Source organism: Aythya ferina, assembly GCF_964211825.1.
Source record: "Aythya ferina genome assembly, chromosome: 5".
Taxonomy (NCBI): domain Eukaryota; kingdom Metazoa; phylum Chordata; class Aves; order Anseriformes; family Anatidae; genus Aythya; species Aythya ferina.
Window position 1 is genome coordinate 62,742,548 of NC_140301.1, and position 23,984 is coordinate 62,766,531.

General features: G+C 41.6%; 1 protein-coding gene across 1 annotated transcript in view; it reads left to right on the forward strand.

The window, feature by feature from the left end:
- The window catches only part of SOS2 (SOS Ras/Rho guanine nucleotide exchange factor 2), a 52,334-nt gene that overhangs the window by 16,083 nt on the left and 12,267 nt on the right, over positions 1-23,984 (forward strand). Inside the window, exons 5-13 of the mRNA XM_084522285.1 lie at positions 146-349; positions 1,869-2,012; positions 6,525-6,635; positions 8,561-8,659; positions 14,512-14,639; positions 15,003-15,658; positions 18,847-18,928; positions 19,587-19,709; positions 23,195-23,298. Coding sequence (XP_084378411.1) covers positions 146-349; positions 1,869-2,012; positions 6,525-6,635; positions 8,561-8,659; positions 14,512-14,639; positions 15,003-15,658; positions 18,847-18,928; positions 19,587-19,709; positions 23,195-23,298 — 1,651 coding nt within the window. The remainder of the gene's footprint in view (positions 1-145; positions 350-1,868; positions 2,013-6,524; positions 6,636-8,560; positions 8,660-14,511; positions 14,640-15,002; positions 15,659-18,846; positions 18,929-19,586; positions 19,710-23,194; positions 23,299-23,984) is intronic.

The window sequence follows — 23,984 nt, forward strand, 5'->3', positions numbered from 1 at the left end:
TTTAAATATTACTCCCTTGTGAAAGTGATCACAGAAAGTATTGTATTAAAAACTCAAAGGATTTCTCTGAACACATTGAAATAGCTGAGCTTGATCCAAGTGTAAAAATCAGGCTTGCATGTAATTTTTTTAATTTCTGTGCTAGGTTTTGATGGATATGTTTGATCAGGATGACATTGGCTTGGTTTCTCTCTGTGAAGACGAGCCCTCTTCTTCTGGGGAACTCAACTACTACGACCTAGTGAGAAATGAAATTGCAGAAGAAAGGCAATATCTGCGGGAGCTGAATCTGATAATAAAAGTATTTCGGGAAGCTTTCCTATCTAACAGAAAATTGTTCACACCTAACGTAAGTCCTTAATAGGTTATTGATGTGTAACGCTGGTTTCTCCATTAGCAGCCATAACGTATCAATTTTACATTAACTGCACTGGAGGTAAAATTGAATTTGATTTATTGTATGTCAGCGCATAACAAGCGGTGCCTGTATATGAAATAAACGGGAGGAATTGCCATTAAGGGCATGAAGAGCACTGCTCCCAGAGTGAAGCCTGATGGACAGGATTCCTGGCTGGATGCCAGCGAGAGCTGGTGCCCTTTGGCCATGGATGTAATAGTTAACTTCTGCTTAACACAAGAATTATCTACCTGCATGTATGCTGAATGCAGATGAATGCTTGAATTGACATTTGAAGTCCATTCCAGGGCCCCCTATCTGCAGAAACTGCAAATAAAACAGCCCTTGGCTCCAGATTCTCTAGCATGTGACTGACCGTAAAGGAAATCTCTGTTTGATTTATGGTTCAAGTACTTGATAATTGACTGAAATTGTATTTGTGGCAAATTTTGTTTTCAGGATGCTGGAGTCTTAAAGGAGAAGCACAGCTCTCGTAGGAGAAGTTAGAGTAATAAGAGATTTCTGAACCCTTCATGTGGGAGGGAGGAAGGAGAAGGGGACCAGGCCAGCAAAAACTGAACTGGGATTCTTAAGTGATACCAGAAAGTTAAACAGAGAGGCAGCAGAAGACGTTCTCCTTACTGCTGAGCATGGAGGTCCCTCGGTAGCTGATGGGACATCAGAGAATTGTGAAAATATGGGGAGAGAATTCAAATAAAGAAGATAGGGGGAGAAGGGCGTGATGTTTTGGAGTTGAGGAATATTCTTTGTTACGTGGGAATGGGTATGAAAGACTGAGATTGCTCGTTCCCATGAGGAGCTTGCCATGGTCTTGCAGCGAGCAGGACAAAGAAAGCTGCAGGGTTAGGTAGGGGCAGAGGAGGCTTTTGAGAAATGTTTTTCAGGGGGGTCAGAAGAAGAATGAGAGCTGTTGGAAGAGATCGCGTAGTTGCGTGCCTTTGTGGTGTGTGAATCTGAAAAGTCTAAAAGCAGGCTTTGTAAAAAGAAACTGCCAGCTCAGCTCCTCTGTACCCAGGTAGTGTTTTTGCTGAAGCAGCCCAGTGCTGCTTTAGTTTTACCTGTGCTCTTGAGGCTCTGACCTTGGAGCTGCTTTAAGTGGCCACCTTCCTGTTGTGTTCGGAGACAAGAAGCATCAGAGGGGAAAATAACAGCTGTGAATTGTGGCTGAAAAAGCCGGACATTTCTGTCCAAAGCTCGAAGCAGACTGTACCCAGACTACTGCCCTTCCAGCCTCGGAAGGAAGGTGTACTTTCTTTTGCTGGGGTGAGAATTGTGCAAGGTTGGATGTGCCCAGACAAGCCTGCTGGGCTGGGGAGGCCACGTAATTTAACTTTCTTCCTAGCTGTTTTCCACTTACCTCTTGGTTCAGACTTCCTGAAAAATGCTGTGGTATTTACATAAACAAAATATACGGTTCTAAACACTACTAAGAGACATTTCACGTTCACAGGATATCGATGTGGTATTCAGCAACATTTCAGATATTCATGAGTTGACAGTGAAGCTTTTGGGATTGATTGAGGATACTGTAGAAATGACTGATGAAAGCAGTCCTCATCCTCTGGCTGGCAGCTGCTTTGAGGATCTTGCAGAGGTAAGGGCTTTGCTTCGCTTTGCTTTTAATGTTGTGGTTTGGTTTTGTTGCCTTTTTTTTTTTTTCTTGGTAAATTTTTGGTCATGACTCTAATATCGCCAGTAAGTTTATGGCTGTAATTAGTTCTCTTAATAGGTTCTGAACAGAGATCTTCCTTACCTATTCTTTAATAGGTAAGCTAAAGTATATTTTTTTGCCCATCACAAAACCTGTATCAAGCAGGTGAGCACGAAACCAAAACCTTACTTTGTAGTGGGAATTAATTGCTACGATCCTGTAGGGATGTGGTTTTGAAAAGCAATTACCTGGGATTGCTCACTGGAGGAAGGTGGTACATCAATTTCTGGAGGCTTTGATGTCAGGCCCAGTGCTACCCAAAAATTGTTGCCGTCGTAAGGTGACTTGAATTACTCAGACAAATGCGTTGTTATACATCTGGAATGGGAATGTCCATGCAAAGCAGTGACTCTGGGAGGGAATGAATGATCAGAACAGACAAGCAATTAAGCAGGTTCTTTACTGTTCAGTATTACAGTAAAAGTGGTACTGATACCCATTGACCTATAGGTATAAAAGAGGAGGAATTAAGGGGAGAGGCTGCACATGGAATTCGCGTGGCTCATGCTGGAACATTACTAACAGTTCTTTTGTCAGGTTTGTGTGTTTGTTTCTGTTTTAATGGGGCTTTCACTTTCAAATACTGGAAGGACAGCAGCAGAGAGTCATGGAAGTAGTTTCAGAGAAAGAAATAGTCTGAGATAGAGCTCAGGTTAGTCAAACAATATGAGACAGGTACTGTCATGACCGTAAAACTGAGTACAGAATTGCTCAGGAATTTATCGTGGAGGGGCACAGCAAAAAGCAGTATCTGGAAGGCAACAGGACAGTTCAGGTTAGAAATATGCCACACCTGTGTAACTGTCAGGGGAGCTAACTCTTGGAGTAAATAACCAAGGTGGGTGTGGATTGGATTTTTTTCTGCCTCAGGACACGTTTAAATGAGAGATGTGTTGAGCCCGGTTTTCTGAACCAAAGTGTTAGGGTAACCGTGTAAACCATATGGGCTGTGTTAGAAAGGAAGTCAAATGAGATGTTCTGGCCTGAGAGAGAGAATATCTCAGACAAATCACACAGTGAGTGTGAAGTTTATGGTTTTATCTTAAAAGTACTATGTTTAAGTAAACGAGAACCTGTAACTTCTCTATTTCATTTTTAAGTACATCTGATGTTTAGAGCCGGAGTGCATGAACCCACCAGTGCCACCTGGAAAAGAATTATATTCTTGTAGGTGTCAGGAATATACATCCTTCAGCCCCTGTGCTGCTCACGTAGGAATATACCATAAAGATCAGGTTTTGCTGTCTTTATTTAAATTAAGCCACTCAGGAGATCTATCAGTAGAAAAGTCCGGTTGAATAAGTCTTAGCTCTTAAAATGTTAAAGCATCATTGCTTATACAATAACAGGGAAAAACACTTGAACAACAAATTAAAGCAGCTATTATATAAAATTGAAAAAAAGACTTAAAATTTGAAATAGTACAGCACAATCCCAGAAAATAGATACATTGCAGTTTGTGGCAAAAGCTATTCGTTGGCATCCTGTGCTCTAAAGGAAACAAATTATTTCAAATGAGTAAAAATCTGGTTTGCTTTTTATTAACTGAAAAACTTCAGCAGGTGATGAAGAACATTATTCTTCAAACCTACTTTTTATGCAGTTAGTAAGTTTGAATTGAATAATGGAATTAATGCAGAAAAAGACGTACTTAATTGTTCATTTGATCATCTCACGGGTCTAGATCATCTTTCTGTGGATATGTGTAAAAGGGATCATTAAAGAGAGATTGGAAAATGAACTGTTTATTTGCTCTGCCTATCGTACTGCCAGGCTTGTTTGCTTAGTGCTTCCATTATAAAGGTCCTTCAACTTGTTTGGAAGGATAATTAAAAACAAACAGCCCTTGCAAGCTGGAATTTTCCTGCTTTGTCTGTTTTTTTTCTGCATCAGTCCTTTGGAAAGCTTTAACCATAAATATTATGGTGTTTTTGAGATAGGGAAGTATGGGGAAAATAAGTTTTCCCTGGTGTGAAACAAATTCAAAAACTTGATGCCTGACGCACATGAGTGGGACATGGATATTTGCTAAATATTTGGGTAAACACATTTTTTGTTTTAGCTTGGCGCTACCCTTTGCAATTCTCACTACCACAACATGTTTTTAACGATTGCCTTAGATAATCTCATCGGTGGTGTTCAGTTGGTGGCAGGAGAACAGCAAGAGTGAGGGCAGTGCCTTTGAGCCTATGCTGAAGTTGTCTTCAGAAGGCAGCAAACAAAGCAAGGTTATTAGCAGTAGATTGTATATTTGTTATGCTGGTATTGGTGTTTTCATAGGAGATGTTTTAGGTGTCCACAAAGCGAAAAAAAAGACGCCAACAGCTGCACTACAGCAAAAGGAGCTGCAAAGTACAAACGCCACTCCAGAGCTGTGCGCTGCGTTAAGATAGGTTATATAGGCATCAAGTTAACGTCTCCGTAGCTCAGGAGGTTTTGTGAAATTGCAAATATAAAATCCAAGTTTTTTTTCTGATCGTTCTCTTGGGGAAGATAGCTAATGCAGTTTGGTTCAGTCTTGTGCTCAGAAAACAAAACCGAAAACTTGAAATATTGATTAAAGTCTGAGTGGAGGAAACTGAAAACACTTCTAAAATGCAGTAAAAGGCAGTAAAAGCACATCATAAATGTGTTGGTCTGGCTCCCCCCGTAGATGTGCATGCGAGATTACATTTTGAGTAGTTCCAGCTCTACACTGTGCTTGTGTCCAGTGGCACAGAGGGGAGAGTGCCAGCCCGTGGAGCAGCTGCAGCCGTCTGTGTCCCTGCCAACTGCCTCTGGATGCAGCCGAGCCCATGCCCATGGATGATTTAATGCTTCTGCAGAGGTTTATATTCATTTTTTGTCATGGCTGGTATGGAAAAGAGAAGCCGTGTGTGCAGTGTTGCCTTCCTCATCTTTAGTTTGGACACTGTCAAGTGAGACCCTCGTATCCCATGCCTGTAGGTAGTGGGCAGGAGTGTAATGTCACCAAAAGAGCGGGCTGTAAAAAGCATTCAGACTGCTCAGGAAAATCAGCCTGCTCATTTAGTGCCTCCTCGTTCCTCGGCAGCTGCTGCTGCTGATCTGCCAAATCTTTTTTTCCCCACCACGAGATACAGCCTAATGCGAATGGACAGTAATGAGTAGAACTTGAGGATGAGGCTGAGTGAGGATTAGAATTTGCATGTGAAAAGAGAGCGAGTTCTTTGCTTCTCCTTCCCCAGAAGAGTTGAATCAGAGCTGCCCATGAGTAAAGTAGGAAATCCCCTGTGCCCCTGGCCATACGAGACTTGAGACTTCACCTGAATGTTCCAGTGAGCCTTGGTGGTGCTCGGTGCTCCCAAATTCTGCTTCTGCACTAGGGGGAAAGAGGGATGTGCTAATTCTGGGCGTGGAGCCATCCGCAGAGACTCACTCCATGATTCACGAGTGATTCAGCCCTGTGAATCTGCAGACTCAGGAACAGCCTGGCGGGCTGTGGAGCAGGTGATCTATGGGCAGTCGTAAATGAGTCCTGCAGAGATTCGTGTCAAGTCAGGCTTCCGTCCCATCCTGCTGCGGTTGGTATTCCAGAATCGCGGCCAGGTGCCCATCCAGAGTTGTGATTTCTGCACCTGGAACTGTCGGGGTCAGCCTGCATCCTGTGTCACCCTGCGCAGACTCCTTAGAGTATCCAGTGGCTCGTGGTGGAGATCTTCCATCTGGAAGCTATGGATGCCACAACTTTTTGGAGGCTTTATTTTATCAAATCCCAAGTATACTGTGTTGGAATTGGTGGGACTGTATTTTAACTCCCTTAAGAGCTCTTGTTTTCTAGTAATCTTTTGGATGTGTTGCTCAACCTACTCTTGCTTCTCCATCCTTTTCACAAGAGCCAAATCCATGCTTTTCTACTGGCCAGTGTTAGCCCCCAAAGACTCGTTTGACCCCCTTAGAGGGCTTTATTTACCCTGAGACTCTTGCAGGCTTGTTACTTTGTGCCGGTGAGATATTTTCCCTGCTTTACAACATGGCCAGAGGAGTGTGCAGAAGACTGGTGTTCACAACAGGCCATCTTTAAGCAGTGTGTTCTGAAATGGAGGTGGCACAACAATGCCTCCTTGTGACAGTGTCCAAAGTTCACCTGAAGTGGCACTTTACCTTCACTTCTTTCCAAATTTTCATTCCTTACTGCCAGAGGAGGTGAATTAACCCTTCTTTGTGAAACGTGGGGGGGCTGAAAACTCTTGGTGGTTCCCACTGTTTCAGTAAAATGGTTTGTATTAGCGATAAGTATGGTGAGGTTGACAAATTGTGAAAAAAATGTGAAAAGTTCTACATGTCTGTCTGCTTATTAACAGAATGAATTGTGCCAACAGGGCCAGAAGTATGTTGTATTCTTCTGTATGTACATAATTCTCTGCCTTTATTTAGGAGCAAGCCTTTGATCCATATGAGACCTTGTCCCAGGATATTCTCTCTCCACAATTCCATGAGCATTTTAATAACTTGATGGCAAAACCTGCTGTTGCTCTTCACTTTCAGGTAAGTGCAAATGAGAAATACTGAATTGATTTGGTTCTCAGGTTTTGAAGGTTTGGATTCTCTTGGTTTTGAATAGAGGGGGTAACCTTTCATACCCGCTGTTTCTATTTCTCTTTTGCCTTTTAACAGCAAGCACAGGCACCAAGGAGCAATATTTGCATTTTCTTCCTTGGATATCCCAGGTCCCGTGTTTGGCATTGGGATTGGCTGACAGTTTTTCCAAGAAAACTGCAGAAATCATTTCTTTAATAGGACTCTCCAGCAAGATCATCTGTGATATTGTTTTCATTATTATTTTTTTATTTTTAATCTCTGCCAGCTTGGCAGATCTATTAAAGGCTGCTGCTGCTCAGAAGAAAGCTGAGCTTGTGTTCAGTAGTGTACTTGGAGGAGCTGCAGTGTGCATTCAGTCACTGGGGCTCCCAGCTAAACCCGTTACAGTAGCACCTAGTTTGTGCAGTTCACTGGGACCTGCATCTCTGAGAGCACAAATTCCTCTTCTTCAGAGTATTTCCAGCTCTGAGTGCTTGGTAAGCTGCCTCATCTTGCTCTGAAATATTACTTGGTGAATGAAGGAAGGCCCTCTATCCATCTCCCTAGCAAATTTAAAGCCCCAAACTATATTCCAGATTAAATTGGTAATCGAGTTATTTGACAATCAATCTGGGCTCCTCTCTGACTCTTCTTACCATAGGAGGGTTTGGGCTTTCCTAGGAGTGTTCCTTCACCCTTCCCCAAGCTCTGAAGGAAAGGCAGAGATCCAGGCTCTGGGCTGTGGCCTTGCAGGAGCTGTCTCTGGCAATTGCAGAGAGATGCAGCCAGAAGTCTTAAACAAGGGGGAGGGCTCGTTTCCAAAACAGAGATCAGGTAATTCGGTTCCTGTTTGGTGTGGAAGAGGACAAGGATTTTCACCATCAGCTGGAAAAATTCTTCTTGTCTCACAACCCAAATTTCTGTGTTAGTTAACTGCTGGGAATGGGAGAGGATTTCTGATGCATTTTCTAACTCACAAACTTGTGATATCTCAGCTTTTGAGGAAGGGGAGATACTAACATTAACGTCTTCAGCGATGATACCCCATATTTCTGTGGTATTTTGGGTCAAAATGGCAGCACAGCATGCCTAATTGAGAGGAGGGGTGATTAGAGGCAAGTTGGTGACGAGGATAGGAGTCCTGGCTGTTCTTGAACATACCAGTGTGTTCTTTAAATTCTGCAGCAAACTGTGGCCCACAGTGAAACATGTTTTGGAAGTAGGCATGAGCATTGTTCTGCATTCTGGGATGTGTCTGCAATCACAGGGGCAGCTTAGCCACAGATAGCGCGTTATTTTTAGGTGTTGTCGCCTTGAACTGTTGTTATTAATTGAGTAATCTCAGCAAACTGCTGAGATACAAAGGTGTCTAGGGCTTGTGATATGACCATCTTGTGTACTAAAGGGTTCTTATAAAAAGAATTGTGGTTAACTTGGTCATCTATCTTATCTGTTTGATTTGCTCCTTCTGGCAAAAACGTAAACCATTCAGCTGGTTACCTCTTCAAACAGCAAGATTGTGCCAGCATTTGGGGGGGTTCCCAGAGCTATGGGCTTGCTAGTGAGCGTGCATTAAAATCCATCCTAAGCTGCTGATAGAAAAAAAGCGCTTGCATTATCTGCAAAAGGGTGTTCACAGGTTCTCTTGCTTGATGTCAGAGCAGTTTTTTTGTCTCTGAATTTTGCAGGGAGTCTCATTAGACAAACGATTTTGCAAAATTCCTTGCTTGTAAGCATAGAGTAATGCAGATCGTGACACCCTGGATCTGTTAGCCCAAGCATCTTGCTGTGAGCAGGGCTAACTTCAGAATCTGACCAGGGTGCTCAGGGCGTTGTCCAGCCCTGTTTTGAGTATGTCACTGTAAGGAATCCTGTTTGTTCTTCCTTTTCAGTCTACTGCTGAAGGCTTTAAAGAAGCTGTGCGATACGTCCTCCCACGACTCATGCTCATCCCAGTCTATCATTGTTTGCACTACTTTGAGTTACTACAGGTAAGTGAAGCCACGCTCTTCCTTCCTGCTAAAAACCTTTCTTTATGTGGACAGTCGGAGCTTTTAGATAGGCAATTAGATTTTATTTACTGCTGCTGAAAATCGAAAGTTATATCAAACATTAATTCGACATCAGGGTACATCTGAAAAATAAATTAATGTGAAAAATCATCAGAAGCACCTCTTGTTATGAATATTTGAAGTAGTTTTTATATTTTATTCAGCTAAACCTTTATTGAGTGTGAGTTCTAACATAGTTTAAAATGTAATACACACATATTTTAATTCCTTCTTTCCTAGGGTTCTGCATTTTATGACCATTCAGTAAAAGCTAAGCATGATTCAGAAAAGTATTCTCAGTGCCAAGTCACACTACAGTTGTAGCTCAGCTGATCTTGGTGGGGCTGGGGTGGTGGAGAGCACTTCTTTTCAGCAAGGAATAATCTGTTCTTAATGTTAAATTATTGGTCTTGAGCCCTAAACTGAAGAAATACTGCAAAAAGTACCATTTTTCATGGTGTACCACACTTTCTCCATGATAAGGAAGGATGAAAATAAGTGATAATATTTTCTTACTTTGTATCTTCCATGCAATGGTATTGATGAAATACGCAGGCGTTACGGAATTCTGATTTAGCTGATTAAAAATTATCCCTCTAGGATGTATTTTGGGGGTCTTACCATACAAATTGTTTACATTGGCATCCAGTCTGTATGAGCTGTGCTGCCTATTAAGGCATTACTTAAATTACAATAGCCTTGCTTGGTCTGACCACATATCACTTGGGCGTATTTTATTCTGATATGCACTAGCAAGGTAGTTCACATCAGTAGATATTTCCCCTGGGTATAACAGCTAAAAGCCAAAAAGTAACTAAGCGTGGATCTTTTTTGCTTACAAGCAAATGTTTCTGCAGTGAGTTATGAGATCAGATGCCAGCAGTCAGCAGAAATTTAACATCTGAGATCTATAATGACCATTCTTGAATAAGAGAAAGCACCCTTGCTGTAGAAAATGTAGTGTCTTGAAAAAATACTTAGGTCAGAGCTTTTGGAAGTAGTTGAGGATAATGTAAAAAAGTTTCTGTTTGCCCTATTGTGTTGGGAAAGTTTGTAATACGAATAAGGTTAAGTGAATTATTAACTAAATGGGATATACTCAGATTAAATAGATGGAATATCCTGTGGCTATAGCTGACATTTCGTTAATAGCTTCAGAAATTACACTTTTTTTTTTCTTTTTTTTTTTTTTAAGTTCTCAGTGTAAAAAGCATTGTTAGCAGTGTTGTACTGCGCTATGTGTTCTGTGGTCTTCCATTTTATTTCAGGATTTATTTCAATGAAGGAAGAATAGGAAACTTTGCAACCTAGAACATCTGTAATGCAATGTAAAATCTTCTCAAGAGTAAAGGAACTCATACCAGAAAAAATAACAGTTGGCTTAAGACTAGGTTTGTGATTAATAACTAACAAGTACTCTTTTTTTTTTTTACCCTCCATAATACTGGTCATTTGACGTGAGCCAGGAACCACACATTGCAATGTATGGATTTACCAGGATCATGTAGAAAGTTTTAAATCCAAGTGACTTCAACAAATTTTAAATCTGCAAGTGTTTCTGTTGATACTCAGCTTAGAAAAAAGTTAACAAAGCTTAAAAAAGCATCCCTGTCAGAGCTTTTATGCAGATTACTGCAGATCTATTTTGAGAACCTAAAATTGAAATTGCCATAGTTTTAGTATTTGCCTTCATAAAACTTGTGTTTCTATGAGGAGAGCTTCAAAAAGAAAAGAAACACAAAGCTGAGAACTAAAGGATGGCAGCAGAAGTGCAGCGTTGTTCTGTGAGCCTTGCTGTGAACGCTTACAGCTTCGTAACTACATCTCCTTTTCAAAATAGTGCAACTTCCCTTTCCGTAAGGGTCAGTTGCATATGATAAGTCTCTGGAACTTCTTAAAATGTTGTTCTTTCATGTTTCAACGACACAATTAGTTCAGTGACCTGTATTATGCTGAAGGTCAGGCTAATGTTTGATCCATTGTGTCTTAAAGCTGGGAATGAGAGTGCCTCGGTATGAAATCAAAGAATGAAATCATGAGCCCCAGCTTTGGCAGAATCCAAGCAGTTACCTGATTTTACAAGCTCTGTGGAGTTTGCTTGCTATTCAGGGAAACGACGACACGCATGTCTTACCAGCCAGTGTTTTTTGAGTGTTTTGTAATTTGTTTTCAAATTTAAGATTAAATGCTTAGCATATGAACTTGTTAGTTTTTTCGTCAGTGGCAGGAAAGGGTGGTTACTATTTCTGTTTTAAACTGTTGCACAGAGAAGACAATTCATTTTTGATAGCCTGTCTTAAGTTTGCAATGCTGTAAGAGTTTTCTGTCTCATGGGAGGCTCTGAGTCTGCTCAGATCTCCGGCTAATATTGATGGGATCAGCTTCTAAATGCACGTTCTTCAAATTGCCTCGGGTCTTTGAAGAATAATCTGGAGGTAGTAGAAAAAGTTTTGTTTCTTTTAATTGTTTTTACCTTTATTACAAAGTAACAGGATTCTGCATGAGAGGTAATTAGCCAATGGTTTGTTTTTTTTTAGCTAGGGAATTCTGATAGTAAACATGATGAAATTTGACCTTTATCCAAATAATCATAATTACCAAACCTTTTGTTGTGATCACTTCATTTGCAGGTTTCAAATCTGAACTTCATGTTGTATTTTGAAGACATCCTAAACCTACAGCAGTGATTCTTAAAAAGCAGAGTGTTTTTAGGGATAGCAAAAGCATTTATTCAACAATATTAGTAAGTTATGAAGTATGGGTGACTGCTTCTCTGATGCCATTGTATTTGGCTCTAGGAACCTTGGTTGAAAATGGAAGCAGAAGAGGAACAGAATACTCATATAGAATATTTTCTTGGCTTCAGCAGAGAGAAAAGCTAAGTTTGCTAACTTTCTGTAGGACCAACAGTCTGACAGAACAACCTAAAAACCCCAAAGCTACTGAATTTGGGAGGTAAATAAAATAATGAATGATTTACAGAAGTGCAGGCCCTGACATTTGCTCTCCTGCAAAACAGGAAAACTAAATTGGATTAAATTAAAGTTTGAAAAGCATGAAAATCTTTTCAAGCAGAACAGCTTTCCTCTTTGCAAAAGCCTGGACATGCAGCCATTTCGTGCAAAATCTGCATCAGAATATGGAAAGGACTTTCCTAGTCCTTTCCATATCGATTTCCTCTTGTTTGTCTGCTCTTGGGTAGCAGCAGCAGAGAGGTCTCTATTCTCCAGAAATACTCCAGGAAATAGCCTTTGAACACCCTGCTGTCACTTCTCTTTAATGACGTTGATTGCTTATTCAAATCATGACAGAAGACAAACCTTACCTTGGATTGTTTCGCAACGCGTGATTGTAGTGAAGGTTGAAGGAAGTCTCACTAAGGAAATACCTTGAAAAATGACTGGTAGCAATCAAAAAATGTTAGCTCTTGCCAGCAGGTAACAAATGCGTTCAGACTGTGACATTTTTAATTGATTATCCGAATATTCTGTGTTTCAAATCACCAAGTTTGACACTTGGGAGGACAGGCACCTGAATGCTGGCAGTGTAGAGAAGCGCTCGGTGTTTCATCAGTCTTTCAAGCTCCAGTAATGTTTTCATAAACGTCTGTCAATACAAGAGTTCCAGGAAACATTACTCAGTAAATGCAGTGGGAAGGACTCGAGGGGTCACATAATCTATCCAAGTCCTGAACAAGGTGTGAGACAGATGAATCTTTAAAATCCTGAAAATCAGCAGCTCGAGTCTGTGCGCAAGTCCAAGATGGCTTGCTTTTATTGACTAGAGAATACAGCCTGCCTTCTCATGTGACTGTCAGACACAAGATTGCCCCTAATTCATGCATGTGACTCACTATGTAGTTATCAGGCAACCCAAAGTATATGAAATTCTGCCTTTTGATCTTTTCCACTGTTACCTAATTGCTGACACAGACAGAAACCCTGGCCAGTATGTTACAGGATCATCATGGCATGATTTCCTTAATGAATACCGTGCTTCATTACTGTTCTCTCCCAGTTTTCTGTATAATAAAAAAAAAAAAAAAGAATAGTTAATACTCGATTTGTCTGGTATTCTTAAATACATCTGATATATGTAGGACCCCTTTTTCCCTTTTCCTGTAGATTTACATATTTTCTCTGTCTAGCAAATGTTGCACTTTTTTAATCTGTTTAGTCAGAAAGATGCTCAATATGAACAGGCATTTGGAAAAGCAGATATTGGTCAAGTGATTACAGAGAATGAGCTTCAGGTAGTCTGCCTGATCTTCAGGAATCTATTTGTTAAGATGTAGAAATGGATTAAATTACTAGACAAGTGGGGTTTTGTTTGTTCAATACCAACAACAAAAGCAAAGTATGCCCTTTGACATCTGTTAACTGCCAAAGTCTCACTTCGGGAAGGGTATGCAAGAAATTGTGCTTGGGACATGGGAGGAAGAAAAGTATTTTATCAGGCTCAGTAGCTTTCCCCACTTCTAGGATATGGCACTTTTCAAGCCATTTTTATGTTCTTTGCATTTCTATGGCAGATACAAAGGAAGAAAAAAGGGTTTCCACAAAGATTTACATCTTGTTTTTTTCCCTTTCTTGTACTGTTCCCCAGCTCATAAACCTCCCAGAAGTTTTTTGCCACGAAACTCTCATTTCTCTAACACACAAGATGAAGGTTGTTTGGGCATGTGAAAAACAAAAAATTCAGTGATTTAAATTAAAGGAAGAGAGTGGACCAATCTGGTCAAATCCCATTCTCTCAATTACTTTTAGAGGAAGCTAAATATCCTTGCTGAGGGAACTTAGTGGGGAAAAGAAAAGAAGGTTTCTGCCATGCTGAGTGATTGTAAGTAAGATTTCTCTTGAAGTATGGAGGTAAAACAGAACTTACCCAGAACTGCCTGGCATAGTGTCTTGATATTGCCCAGCAAATCAGTTTGCCTGAGTTTTCTTTAAAGAAATCGTACAATTTTGAACATGAAAGGGGTTGAAAAGCAAAATCTCTCTTATTTAGAGCAGTAGTGTTTTAGGAGTGATGACCTTAACCAAAAAGAGGAATTCTGGAAATAGGCTTTTCTCAAACCGTACTGCAGTTGAGTGTATAGAGGTGGTAGGAAAGCTTGTTAAACTGCCAAATACGAGAAGTTTCTGCCTAGTGGCAAAGACAGATCTAGTCTTCATGCTGATTCTCACTGTGTTTACATTTTGCAATTAGAAGCAAATCTTGAATTTCAGGCTTTATTTGGTATGGTGGAGTTTGCCAGACAGAGTTGGTGTTTCTTCTTGAAATAGATGAATTTGCTGAAGATGGCTGAGTTCAGAGCAGTAAGAAGAGAGCAAATCTTGGTCCTTCTGTCTTTTAAACGTGCTCTGAAATGTTGAGATGGCCTTATTGAAGGAATATTACATGTGGTTACATACAACAGCATTTCACCCTTGACTGCTTCAAACCTCCAAACTGTTTAACAAAATCATTACCAGTTGTAAAATAGGATCTTGTTGAAAAGATAACAGCAAAAAATGTCTCCGACAGTTAGTATTGGCACTCGGTAAGAAAAGGGTTGTCTTTCTAAACTCCCACCTGTTCTCTGCTTTTGCATGTGTACAGACTGTTCCCGAGTATCTGACAAATGGTTTGTAGTTACACACACAGCTAGCTCTGAGTGTGTCACTCTTTGATGGGCTCAAAGTCAGTGATTTCACTGAGTGCTGTGCAAAACACTGTACGAATGTTTGTCAGCCTTCCTACCCGTCTGTGATTCAGATAAATCTGAAAGAAAACTGTTTATTATGTTCTAGCAACTGCAGGAATGCAGTGAAGATGAAGAGGATCGGGAGTGCCTGAAACAAGCCATTACTGCTCTTCTGAACCTCCAGTGCAGCATGGAGCGCATTTACAGCAAACACTCCCCAAGACGTCGGCCTGGGTAATAATCCACAAAACTACACAGGTTTCCCAAAGTTGAGAGAGAAAGAAATAAATTACATGGAAGGAATTGTCATTTTTTTTTCTAGTTAGTGTGTGTGTTTCCTGTTCAAGGCGTGTCTTTATGCCCATTTCCATTGGAAATGGAATAGCAGCCCAAACTTTTAGAGTCCATTTCTATGAATAATGTCAATATCTTACTCTCTCACGTGCCAAAACAGTGCACATAGTTTATTTGGAACAGTAAACTTGATTAGGGGAAAGAAGGAATGATAAGCAATTAATTTAGGTGGTTTTACTTTGGTCTCTTGGGATGGCAAACATGGAATGTGCCCATCGTGACTTTTTCTTTTATTCGTTCAAGGGAGCCAGTCTGTCGCTTCTATAACCGACAAATAAGAAGCAAACACTTGGCCATCAAGAAAATGAATGAAATCCAGAAAAATATTGATGGCTGGGAAGGCAAAGATATTGGGCAGTGCTGTAACGAATTCATAATGGAAGGCACCTTGACAAAAATAGGAGCCAAACATGAACGCCACATCTTTCTCTTTGATGGTTTAATGATCAGCTGTAAAACTAATCACGGCCAGTCACGGCTGCCCGGTTACAGCAATGCGGAGTATAGACTGAAGGAAAAACTTATCATGAGAAAAATACAGATTATTGATAAAGATGACACATCTGAATATAAACATGCTTTTGAACTGGTGCCTAAAGATGAGAACAGTATACTCTTTGCTGCCAAGTCTGCTGAAGAGAAGAGTAATTGGATGGCTGCTCTGATTTCCCTCCAGTATCGGAGTACTCTGGATAGGATGCTTGATTCAGTGTTACTGCAAGAAGAAAACGAACAGCCCCTGAGGTTGCCCAGCCCAAGCGTGTATCGTTTTGTAGTGGAAGACTCTGAGGAAAACATTGTTTTTGAGGACAACTTGCAAAGCAGGAATGGAATTCCTATCATCAAAGGAGGAACGGTTGTGAAATTAATCGAAAGGTTAACATACCATATGTATGCAGGTACCCTCAACATTTACTATATACGTTTTTTTTTAAGATGGTGCTTGTACGGGTAATTAATTTAGTCCCTTTTTTCTCTTTCTTTTCTTTTCTTTTCTTTTCTTTCTTTTTTTCCCCAGCATATAGTTAAATGTAAAGCGAGGTTTGCAGAAATAACCAGTATCTTATTAAATCAAGTGGCTTTGCTGGCAAAGCTATAAGAAGACTTCAGGCATGCAGGCTCCCCCCCCCCCTGCAGTGTGTCAGTGGTCTAATAGGAGCTACCAATGCTTTCTGTTAAACCTTTGCTTCATTCTTCTCCCAAGACCATCGTGGCTAAAGCAGCAGAGCTGCGTGCTGTGTGGAGGAGGAGAAACGTCGCTGGTTATTTCTGTTAAGCCTTAGCCTGCCACTTTCTGAAGTCCCTCAGTAGAAAAGGAGGCAAATCCCAATCAATTCTTCAGCCTTCCCTGTGAAATGCTGTCTTAAAGCCACAGAAATAAAACTTGTAATTATGTAAAGTACTAACACTGCTGAAAAAGTTTGAGAGAGCTTAGGTATGAGTCTTCAGAAACGTGCATGCTGTTGTAACAACTAGAGCTGGATTGTCTTGAGCTGTATATTTTAAAGAAAGAAAGAGAAGAGAAGAGTATTTCTCATTGGCCACACACTGAAATTGATGCAGCTACCTGTCACACAAGTAACCCAGAGCTGTGTTTGTGGATCCCACCTCATCCAATTCAAAGCCATGTGGGTTTCTGTGGCGTTTCAGGTTCTCTCTCTTTCGGAAAGAACTGGTGCATTTGATTATTAGTTTGATAGTGTAACTTGTGAGGGCTTTATAGCACAAGTACATGCTGCTTTGGCTTTGGGAATCTTCAGCGAAAGCGTTGTCCTCTTGGGTTTCTGTGTGCTTTTTCCCAAACAGTGTTTGGAGCCAAGACTAACAAACCCTGTCCGTCTGCCTCCGCAAGGGCATTTCAATAACTAACAGCGTGCGGAGGGACTCCGAGCAGATCCTGATGCTGCTTTATCTTTGTATTTATGTACCAATACATTTTTAGCTGCTCGGTTTTTAGATGTTTGCATTGGTTTCAGATTGTTTGAAGCAGGTTTGTTCCAGCAGAGGTTGTTTGTAGAACTCCTGTCGTGTGAAAGAACTTGCCAGTTGATACCGGGATACCATGGCACGCAGCAGATGCAGAGTTGTTAATCTCTTGAATTTAGCTTGTAAGCCACTATTAGAAGCACGTTGCTTGTATTTTCCATTGTGTTGAGAATGTTTATTTATAAAAATAATCTAAAAAATAATATCCAGGCACCTGCACAGGTCAGAAAGCAGAGTAGCAGTCCCCATTGTAAGAGAATTGCAGATCTTGTCTACAGAGCAGAGAGCCTGCCCACCTGTTCAGTGGTAAGAAGAAGATTTTTCTTTTAAAAATGCCATAAATAATACTGGTGAGTGACTGCAGATGTGACGGAGAGGCAGAACAGGCCAGTCCAGGACTAGGGTGCAAACTCAGCAGCCCAGAACGAGAGCACCATTACTTCAACCTTCAAGCACATTCCCAAGTAGGCTCCCTTATAAACGTTGAGCCTTTGAAGGGAATTTAAGCCTGCTTAAAAGAAGTGTCTCTTAATCTTCTGGGTGCCTCTTAGAAGAAATTAACTGACTGCATGTTGATGACTGCTAGCGTAAGTTCCCTGACAGACTCAAGATGATTTACAGCACAGTAAGTAAAAAGAAACACCCAACAAGCCCAAATCCGTGCTTTCAGTGAACATCTGCACGAGCATTTCTCTGGGCCTGGTTTTCCTGTATTTCACCATTCATTTGCTCCCAAGCAGCTCAGGCAGCTGCTGCGGCCACAGGCTAGCAGCTTGCAGCCACTGGTAGCCGCCTGGGGGGTCTGCTGCAGGCACGGAAGGATTAGGGCCAGATGATGACCCGCTGAGGCTCACACTGAAGTGATCCGTCTGTCAGCCTGCTTATTCACAATCTAGGAAACTCCCCGAGAGTGGAATTGAAAGAAATTAAAGGAAAATGTTGGGACTCTGTATAATTAAGCATTTAATTTGTGTTTTGTTGTGGGTTGCTGTTTTTTTTCAGGCAGGCATGGCCGTAGAGTTTTATTCCCTCGTGTCTGCGTGCTGTGCCACCTTCCTCAGATGGTGTTCTGGGGATGAGTCAAAGTTGTCTGATCGGGGGGCTGTAATTTTGTGCCCAGGCTTCAAATGAGGCATGGAACTGTGGAGCAGGAGGAGAAATGTTTGTGTTTGCAGCACGTGGGTGCTGTATTAGAGGGCTGGGTTCTCTCCTTGACTCTGTTTTGTGGTGCTGGTCGGTTTGATGGAGCTTTTTAGCAGATGGCCACTGAATTTATAATCCAGCTTGATGCAGAGGGGTTTGACTGATGGGAGTGCTTTTGCAGCACGGAAAACTATGTTTGGGGTGTGAAATAAAGTGCACTTAATACCTCTGATAAACAAGATCATAACAGATGTATGCTTCTAAGCTAGCAGCGGGCCAACACAAACACGTGTTGGCCTCAGCCAAAATGCCAGGGCAGGCAGATTGACACCGGGCTGAGAATTGTCCTGGCTTGCAGACAGCTGCACCCGCTGGTAACACACCTCCTGCAGCAGCGAGAAGGCAGGAGGCAGGTGTGGTGGCTTCTGGAGATGCACGGGCTGGAAGTGCTGCAGGTATTTTGCTTTGTAAGGCCTCTGCTGCCCGTGCTGCTTTCCCTGCCGGCTGCTCAGCCCACAGCAGTTGTGTGCTGGGGAGGCGTGCAGGCTCTGCTGGGGAGATTTTTGTAAGAACAGGTAAGACAAATGTTTCGTCGGGGTGGTAGAGGTATTTTTGATGTCATGATAGCAGACAGCCTAGCTCTACATTGTTTTCCTTGTCTTTCGGAAGGCGTTGAATGGCTGCCTGGGCAGTGAGTGTAAGCCATTCCACATGCCAAGACTGAGACACAGTTTTTGAGAGAATGTGCAGCTGAATTGTATCAGGGGAATTGTATCAGAGGGCTAAATGAAAATTTCACAAGCAGTATCAGTTCGGGTATTTTCGAAAGTGCTTGACTTAAAATTTCCGTGTATTTTCTGCACTTCAAACTTTTCCTATGTGGACCTGTATTTTTTTCCTGATATTTTGAGACAAGATTTAAAAAAACTTTCATCGTTTTCTTACTCTGTCTTTACAGATCCAAATTTTGTACGTACTTTCCTTACCACATATCGCTCTTTTTGCAAGCCCCAGGAACTGCTGAGCTTACTGATTGAAAGGTACGCTGTGGTTATCCTTCCTGAAAAAGGCTTTGTGTTCATTTACCTGCTCCTTTTCTGCTCGTGTTCTCAGTGCTGTGTGGAATACATTTGGCAGACAGGAAAAACAGCAAAGTGCATAAAACAGAAACTTCTTAACATGGCTACAGCAATGACAGTTTTCAATGCAAGCTTCCTTTTTTCCTGTTTGTTAAATTAGCACCTGAATTCCTTATCAGCTAGAGAAGTTGGTGTGCCTCAGCTGTGGGGTGGTGGTGGTTTGGACTGCTTACATGTTGGAGTATCCTGAAGTGTTCTAAGCAGTTTGTTTGAAAGGCACAGACTCGTACTGTAAACAACATGTTAATGCAGTGTGATAAAGCTGTTCTTAAGCTCTCTTCTAATCTTCACTTAATCAAGCTAGCAGGTAGTTAAAAACCTTCTATCCTAGTCTAGACATCTTGTGATGACCAGAAAACTAGGGAATTATCAGTGAGAGCTGGGTGTGTTGGCAGCACATAGCCAGGGGAAGAGGGAATTCCAGGCAGACTGGATGCCAGATGAGTGCCTGAGTTTCACTGCACTGAATTTCTTTAAATAAAATTGCTCTTCATGTCCTACATAAAGGGTTTGGCTTTTATCTTAATTGCCATCGGTTTTCTGGTGCTTGTGTTCGTAGGTTTGAAATCCCCGAGCCGGAGCCTACTGAAGCAGACAGGCTGGCAATCGAGAAAGGAGAGCAGCCCATCAGCGCAGACCTGAAGCGATTTCGCAAGGAATACGTCCAGCCAGTGCAACTCAGGTTTCTTTGCTTTTAAATTTGTTCTCTTAAAGCCAGATTTTAGTTCAGCCATTACGTTGCACGCCTGGAGACGGTAATCTCTTTAGGAGACTGCTGTGCTGTCAAGTAGGGACTTATCATTGTCTGCAACCAGACTAATATCCCAAGCCGTGTTCTGATTAGTCATACTGACTTCTGTTGTTGTTGTTGCAACTGTACTTTGGGTCTCTGCTGCTCACAGCTGTGATCTCCGCCACCCACAAGAACGCTGTATGGCTGCTATGGAGAGCGGGTGTGGGTGAGAGATGTACAACTCAAAGTGTTTCTGACGGCGTTTTGAATGGGTTCCTTGTTAACAGGCCCTGTGAAGATAGTTTCTCTGTTTCCATTTTTTCAGTCCTGCTGGTATTTTACTCCCTTTCCCAGCCTATTGATGGATTTGCACACAGGGAGACTCTTGTCTGTACTGCACTTTGCAACGGGCTACAGTGAATCTTCAAGGTCTTGCTGACCAAGCTAATTTGGGGAACAATTAAGCATTTCTAGCATGAATGAGGCTTGTTGTTTCCCTGATAGGGAATCAAGTCAGGAGGAGACAGAGCTCACAGCCAGTGTTTGTTAGAACAACCTTTATTCATTAAACTTGCTATTAGTAGTATCAAGCTGTTACTATTAATGGCAAATAACCACGGGCACAGTACCCTCCATTTTTTTCCCTCACCACGCAGTCATTCGTAGTTACCTGTTCAGAGCAGCAGCAATTTACTGTTAATTAGAGAATCATCCTGACGTGCCAGGACCTTCAGTATAGGTTTTTGGAAGGTCACCGAGGGCGTACCTCTTTCATCACATACCTGTGTACAAATACATACATTTAAAAAAATAATCAAGATCCAAACTAAACACCCAAGCATGTGAGTACACAATCCTGTAGCTCTCGTCGATATATAGGAGCCGCCACTTTCTTGGATGTGGTCCAAGTTACACAACCCCAGAGTAACCTTGATACTTCTGTGCGCTCCCGTCCTTGTGCAGCTTTCTCAGGTTCTTGGTGTTCTGAGTTTATCAATTCCCCTGGCTTCAGCAGGGCTGCTGGTCTCCAGAGCTATCAGTTCGTGGGAGATCTTCACGCGCTACTTCTCAGCATCATTTTTTCCTGGTTTCAGATTGCTGTTTTCTGGTTAGTGTTTCTGCAGACATCCCCATAAACGCCTATAGAGCCCCTCCAAAGAAACTTGCACAGAATGGGCTTTTGTGACATAACTGGCTCACGAGTTTAAATATAGCTGTATCGCTTTTCTTGCTATTTTTATATCCTCCTCTTCTAGCTAGGCTTGAAGCTGCTTGGAGACCTCCTCACAGTGCCCATCTGCATGCTACAAATGCATCTTCGTGCCGCGCTGCTGATGCCATAGCTGAGCAGGACAGGGGCTTATCAATGAAACAGAACCCGTAGAACAGTTGAAGGCAGCAAGTAACCATGATTCTGGCTATTAATTTCCAAAATCAGTGCAGCACTACTCACATGATACGTTTGAGCTGTTTGAAACCTGTGCCTAGTTCCAAAGTTTCCAGGGTGTTTGGTTTTGGTTTCTGGTTTCTTTCTTTGAGAGATTAGGATACCTCTTGTCATGACAGGTACCCTTAATGTCTAATTCATGCTGTGGTTGGTGAGCTGAGCGCCCTTATTAGTGCCTCCTCGATGAGAGATGTGGTTCAGAGCTGCTATTTAACACACACACTCCTGTGGCTTATAGTTAATCTTAGAATCGAGGAGATATTACAGGTTTCTGGTGGCTTGAAAATGTTAGCTTTCCTACAGTTCAAAAGAAGGGTCTGAATTTGATCTTTCATGCTGATATGCACAGCACTTCGTACATCCCAGTTTTGTACCAGTATTGAGCTCTACTTCAGAGAGATCTGAGATTTGGGAGTAAGGTGGGGAACATGAAGGTGCCCAGTCCTTCCCCCTCTTCAGCACTTACTCCACACGCTGTAGACATGCTGCGCAGTGCACAGAAACAGTCAGGTCTTTGACTTGACTAAATGCAGGTGAGGTTATGAGAAAGAGGAGGTGCCCAGCTGCAAGTGCAGTCAGCAGAACCAGGTAGTCTTTCTTGCTTTTTCGGTACTCCTACCACGATATCTCAAAGGCAAAGACTGATTAGATAAGATCCTCTATTACTGTTATTGGGAACTCGTTTCAAAGCATCCCTCCTTTGATGGTTAGAAGCTGTCATTAATTTCCAGCCCGAAGGGTCTGAGTAGCCATCCTTCCATGGGATAAACTTTCTTCTTTAAGTTAAATAGCTCTCCTCTTCCCAGTGTTTCTCCTCCATGTGTTCATGTTGAGCGTCCTTAGCTTGACTCAGCTAGCCCAGCCGACTGCTCCAGTACTTAGACTCACACCAGGCTGGCAAATTAAAATCAATTATCTGCCCTGGTCCTCTCAGACATTCTTGCCCCCAGTCTACAGAGCTGAACCACTGCAAACAGTAGCCCGGTGCTGAAAGGAGGACCACAATTAGCGCTGCTTTACCTTAATATCCTGAGCTGCAAAAAGTTAAGCAGCACTCTGCTGAGCCACTTCTGCAAAGGCAACGGGGCTGAAGTAACCAAATCTCACTGCAACCATCTCCTCTGTGAGCCCTTGACTGTGGGCTCTCCATTAACCCCACCATCCTTACCCCAGCTTTTGGGCTGGCACGGGGAAAATCAGTTGTGCTGGTTGATGGAGGAGGTATCAGCTCAGCACTCAGGTAAGGTGATGTGGTGCACCCCAATAAATAGGAGGTTTGAGTTATGAGTTCAACTTGTTTACAAAAAGAAGAGGCAGAAGAGTTTTTTATTCTGATACATCTGAAGAGAGTGGAAGGCTGAAGAGCAGTCGTGGTTTAGTTCTTAAAGACTTGTTTATTAGCGGTCTGTTTAAGAAAGTAGAGAAAAGTCAAGAGAAAGTTGAGTGTTATCCTTAAAGCACTGGATCTTGTAGTGCTGTTAGTGTAAATAAAAAGATGAAAAATTAGGCCAGCACACCTGCAAAAACTTCTAAGATTGAATTTTACGCATAGGAAAGAAACTGTTACAAATTTGTTTCCAATCAAATGGTCAATTCTAATTATTTTTGTTTGTTTAAAAAATATACCAATAAATTATATTCATGATACTTGTTTTATCTGTTATTGATGAATTTTTTCCTCTTCTGAAAACACCTCAACACTAGCATTCTTTATTTGTTTGTTTTTAAAACTTATATACATGCTAAGTCTGGAAAATGAGGTTTAAAATACTTGGGGACTTCTGTGTTCATCGATGCATGCTTAGTCTTTGCTCTGCCCCTGTGTCCATCTGCATTTTGATAGTCTTCAGTCACACGAATCTAACTCAGCTTTTATATACCTGTGTTTTGTTTAATGTTTACATAGGATGAGCTTGGAAGTCCTAAAAAAAAAAAAAAAAAAAAACAACACCCCAAAATAATTATTTTTTTCTCTCTCCTTCCTCAGAATATTAAATGTTTTTCGCCACTGGGTAGAGCACCATTTTTACGATTTTGAAAGAGATCTGGAGTTGCTAGAGAGATTGGAGACGTTTATTTCAAGTGTGAGAGGTATGGTAATTGGTAGTCCTCTGTTCTTCCCCATTTTGGTACAGCCTGCTGTTCTAATGCTCAGGGGTTTTAGGCATGAAAATATCTTCACACATGAGTAATTTTAATGCCTTTAATGGAGCTGTTATTTAACTCTCCTTTACATGAGCAATCTTTGGCTTGAATCATACGTAAATAGCTACCAAAAAATGATTTCACGCATTGTGGCATTGTTTAACTTCAATGTATTTACTTTTGGGCAGTAGGGTTCATCCTTGCCTGACTCTGTAACAGACTTAGGAGAATTCAGAATTCTCTCACCTCCCTTCTTTGCTTTGTACTTGTAGAGAATTCCTTCCCTGTTGGATAACGAGATGAGTTTTTCCATAGTCTTTTCCCATTGATTTAAAATTCTAGCTGAAAATCATTATCCTTTAAGAAAACCCTTGTTCCATTTGGTATCACTTCCTCTGGAGCAATCCTTTACAAACTAGCAGATTTTTTGGGCAGCCTAGATGGAGGGCCAGCAGTTTGCATCATTGTCCTGGCAATGCTAGACTTTACTTTTCAGATTGTCAGACCGTATGTGGGGCAATACCACGCTGAGCCAAACTTTGAGACCCATAGTTTATCTTTTGCAGAGGTTTCTACTGCTGACCAGAGAGAAATAATTCAATTTTGGGGGCTAGTCTCATAAAAGTTATTTG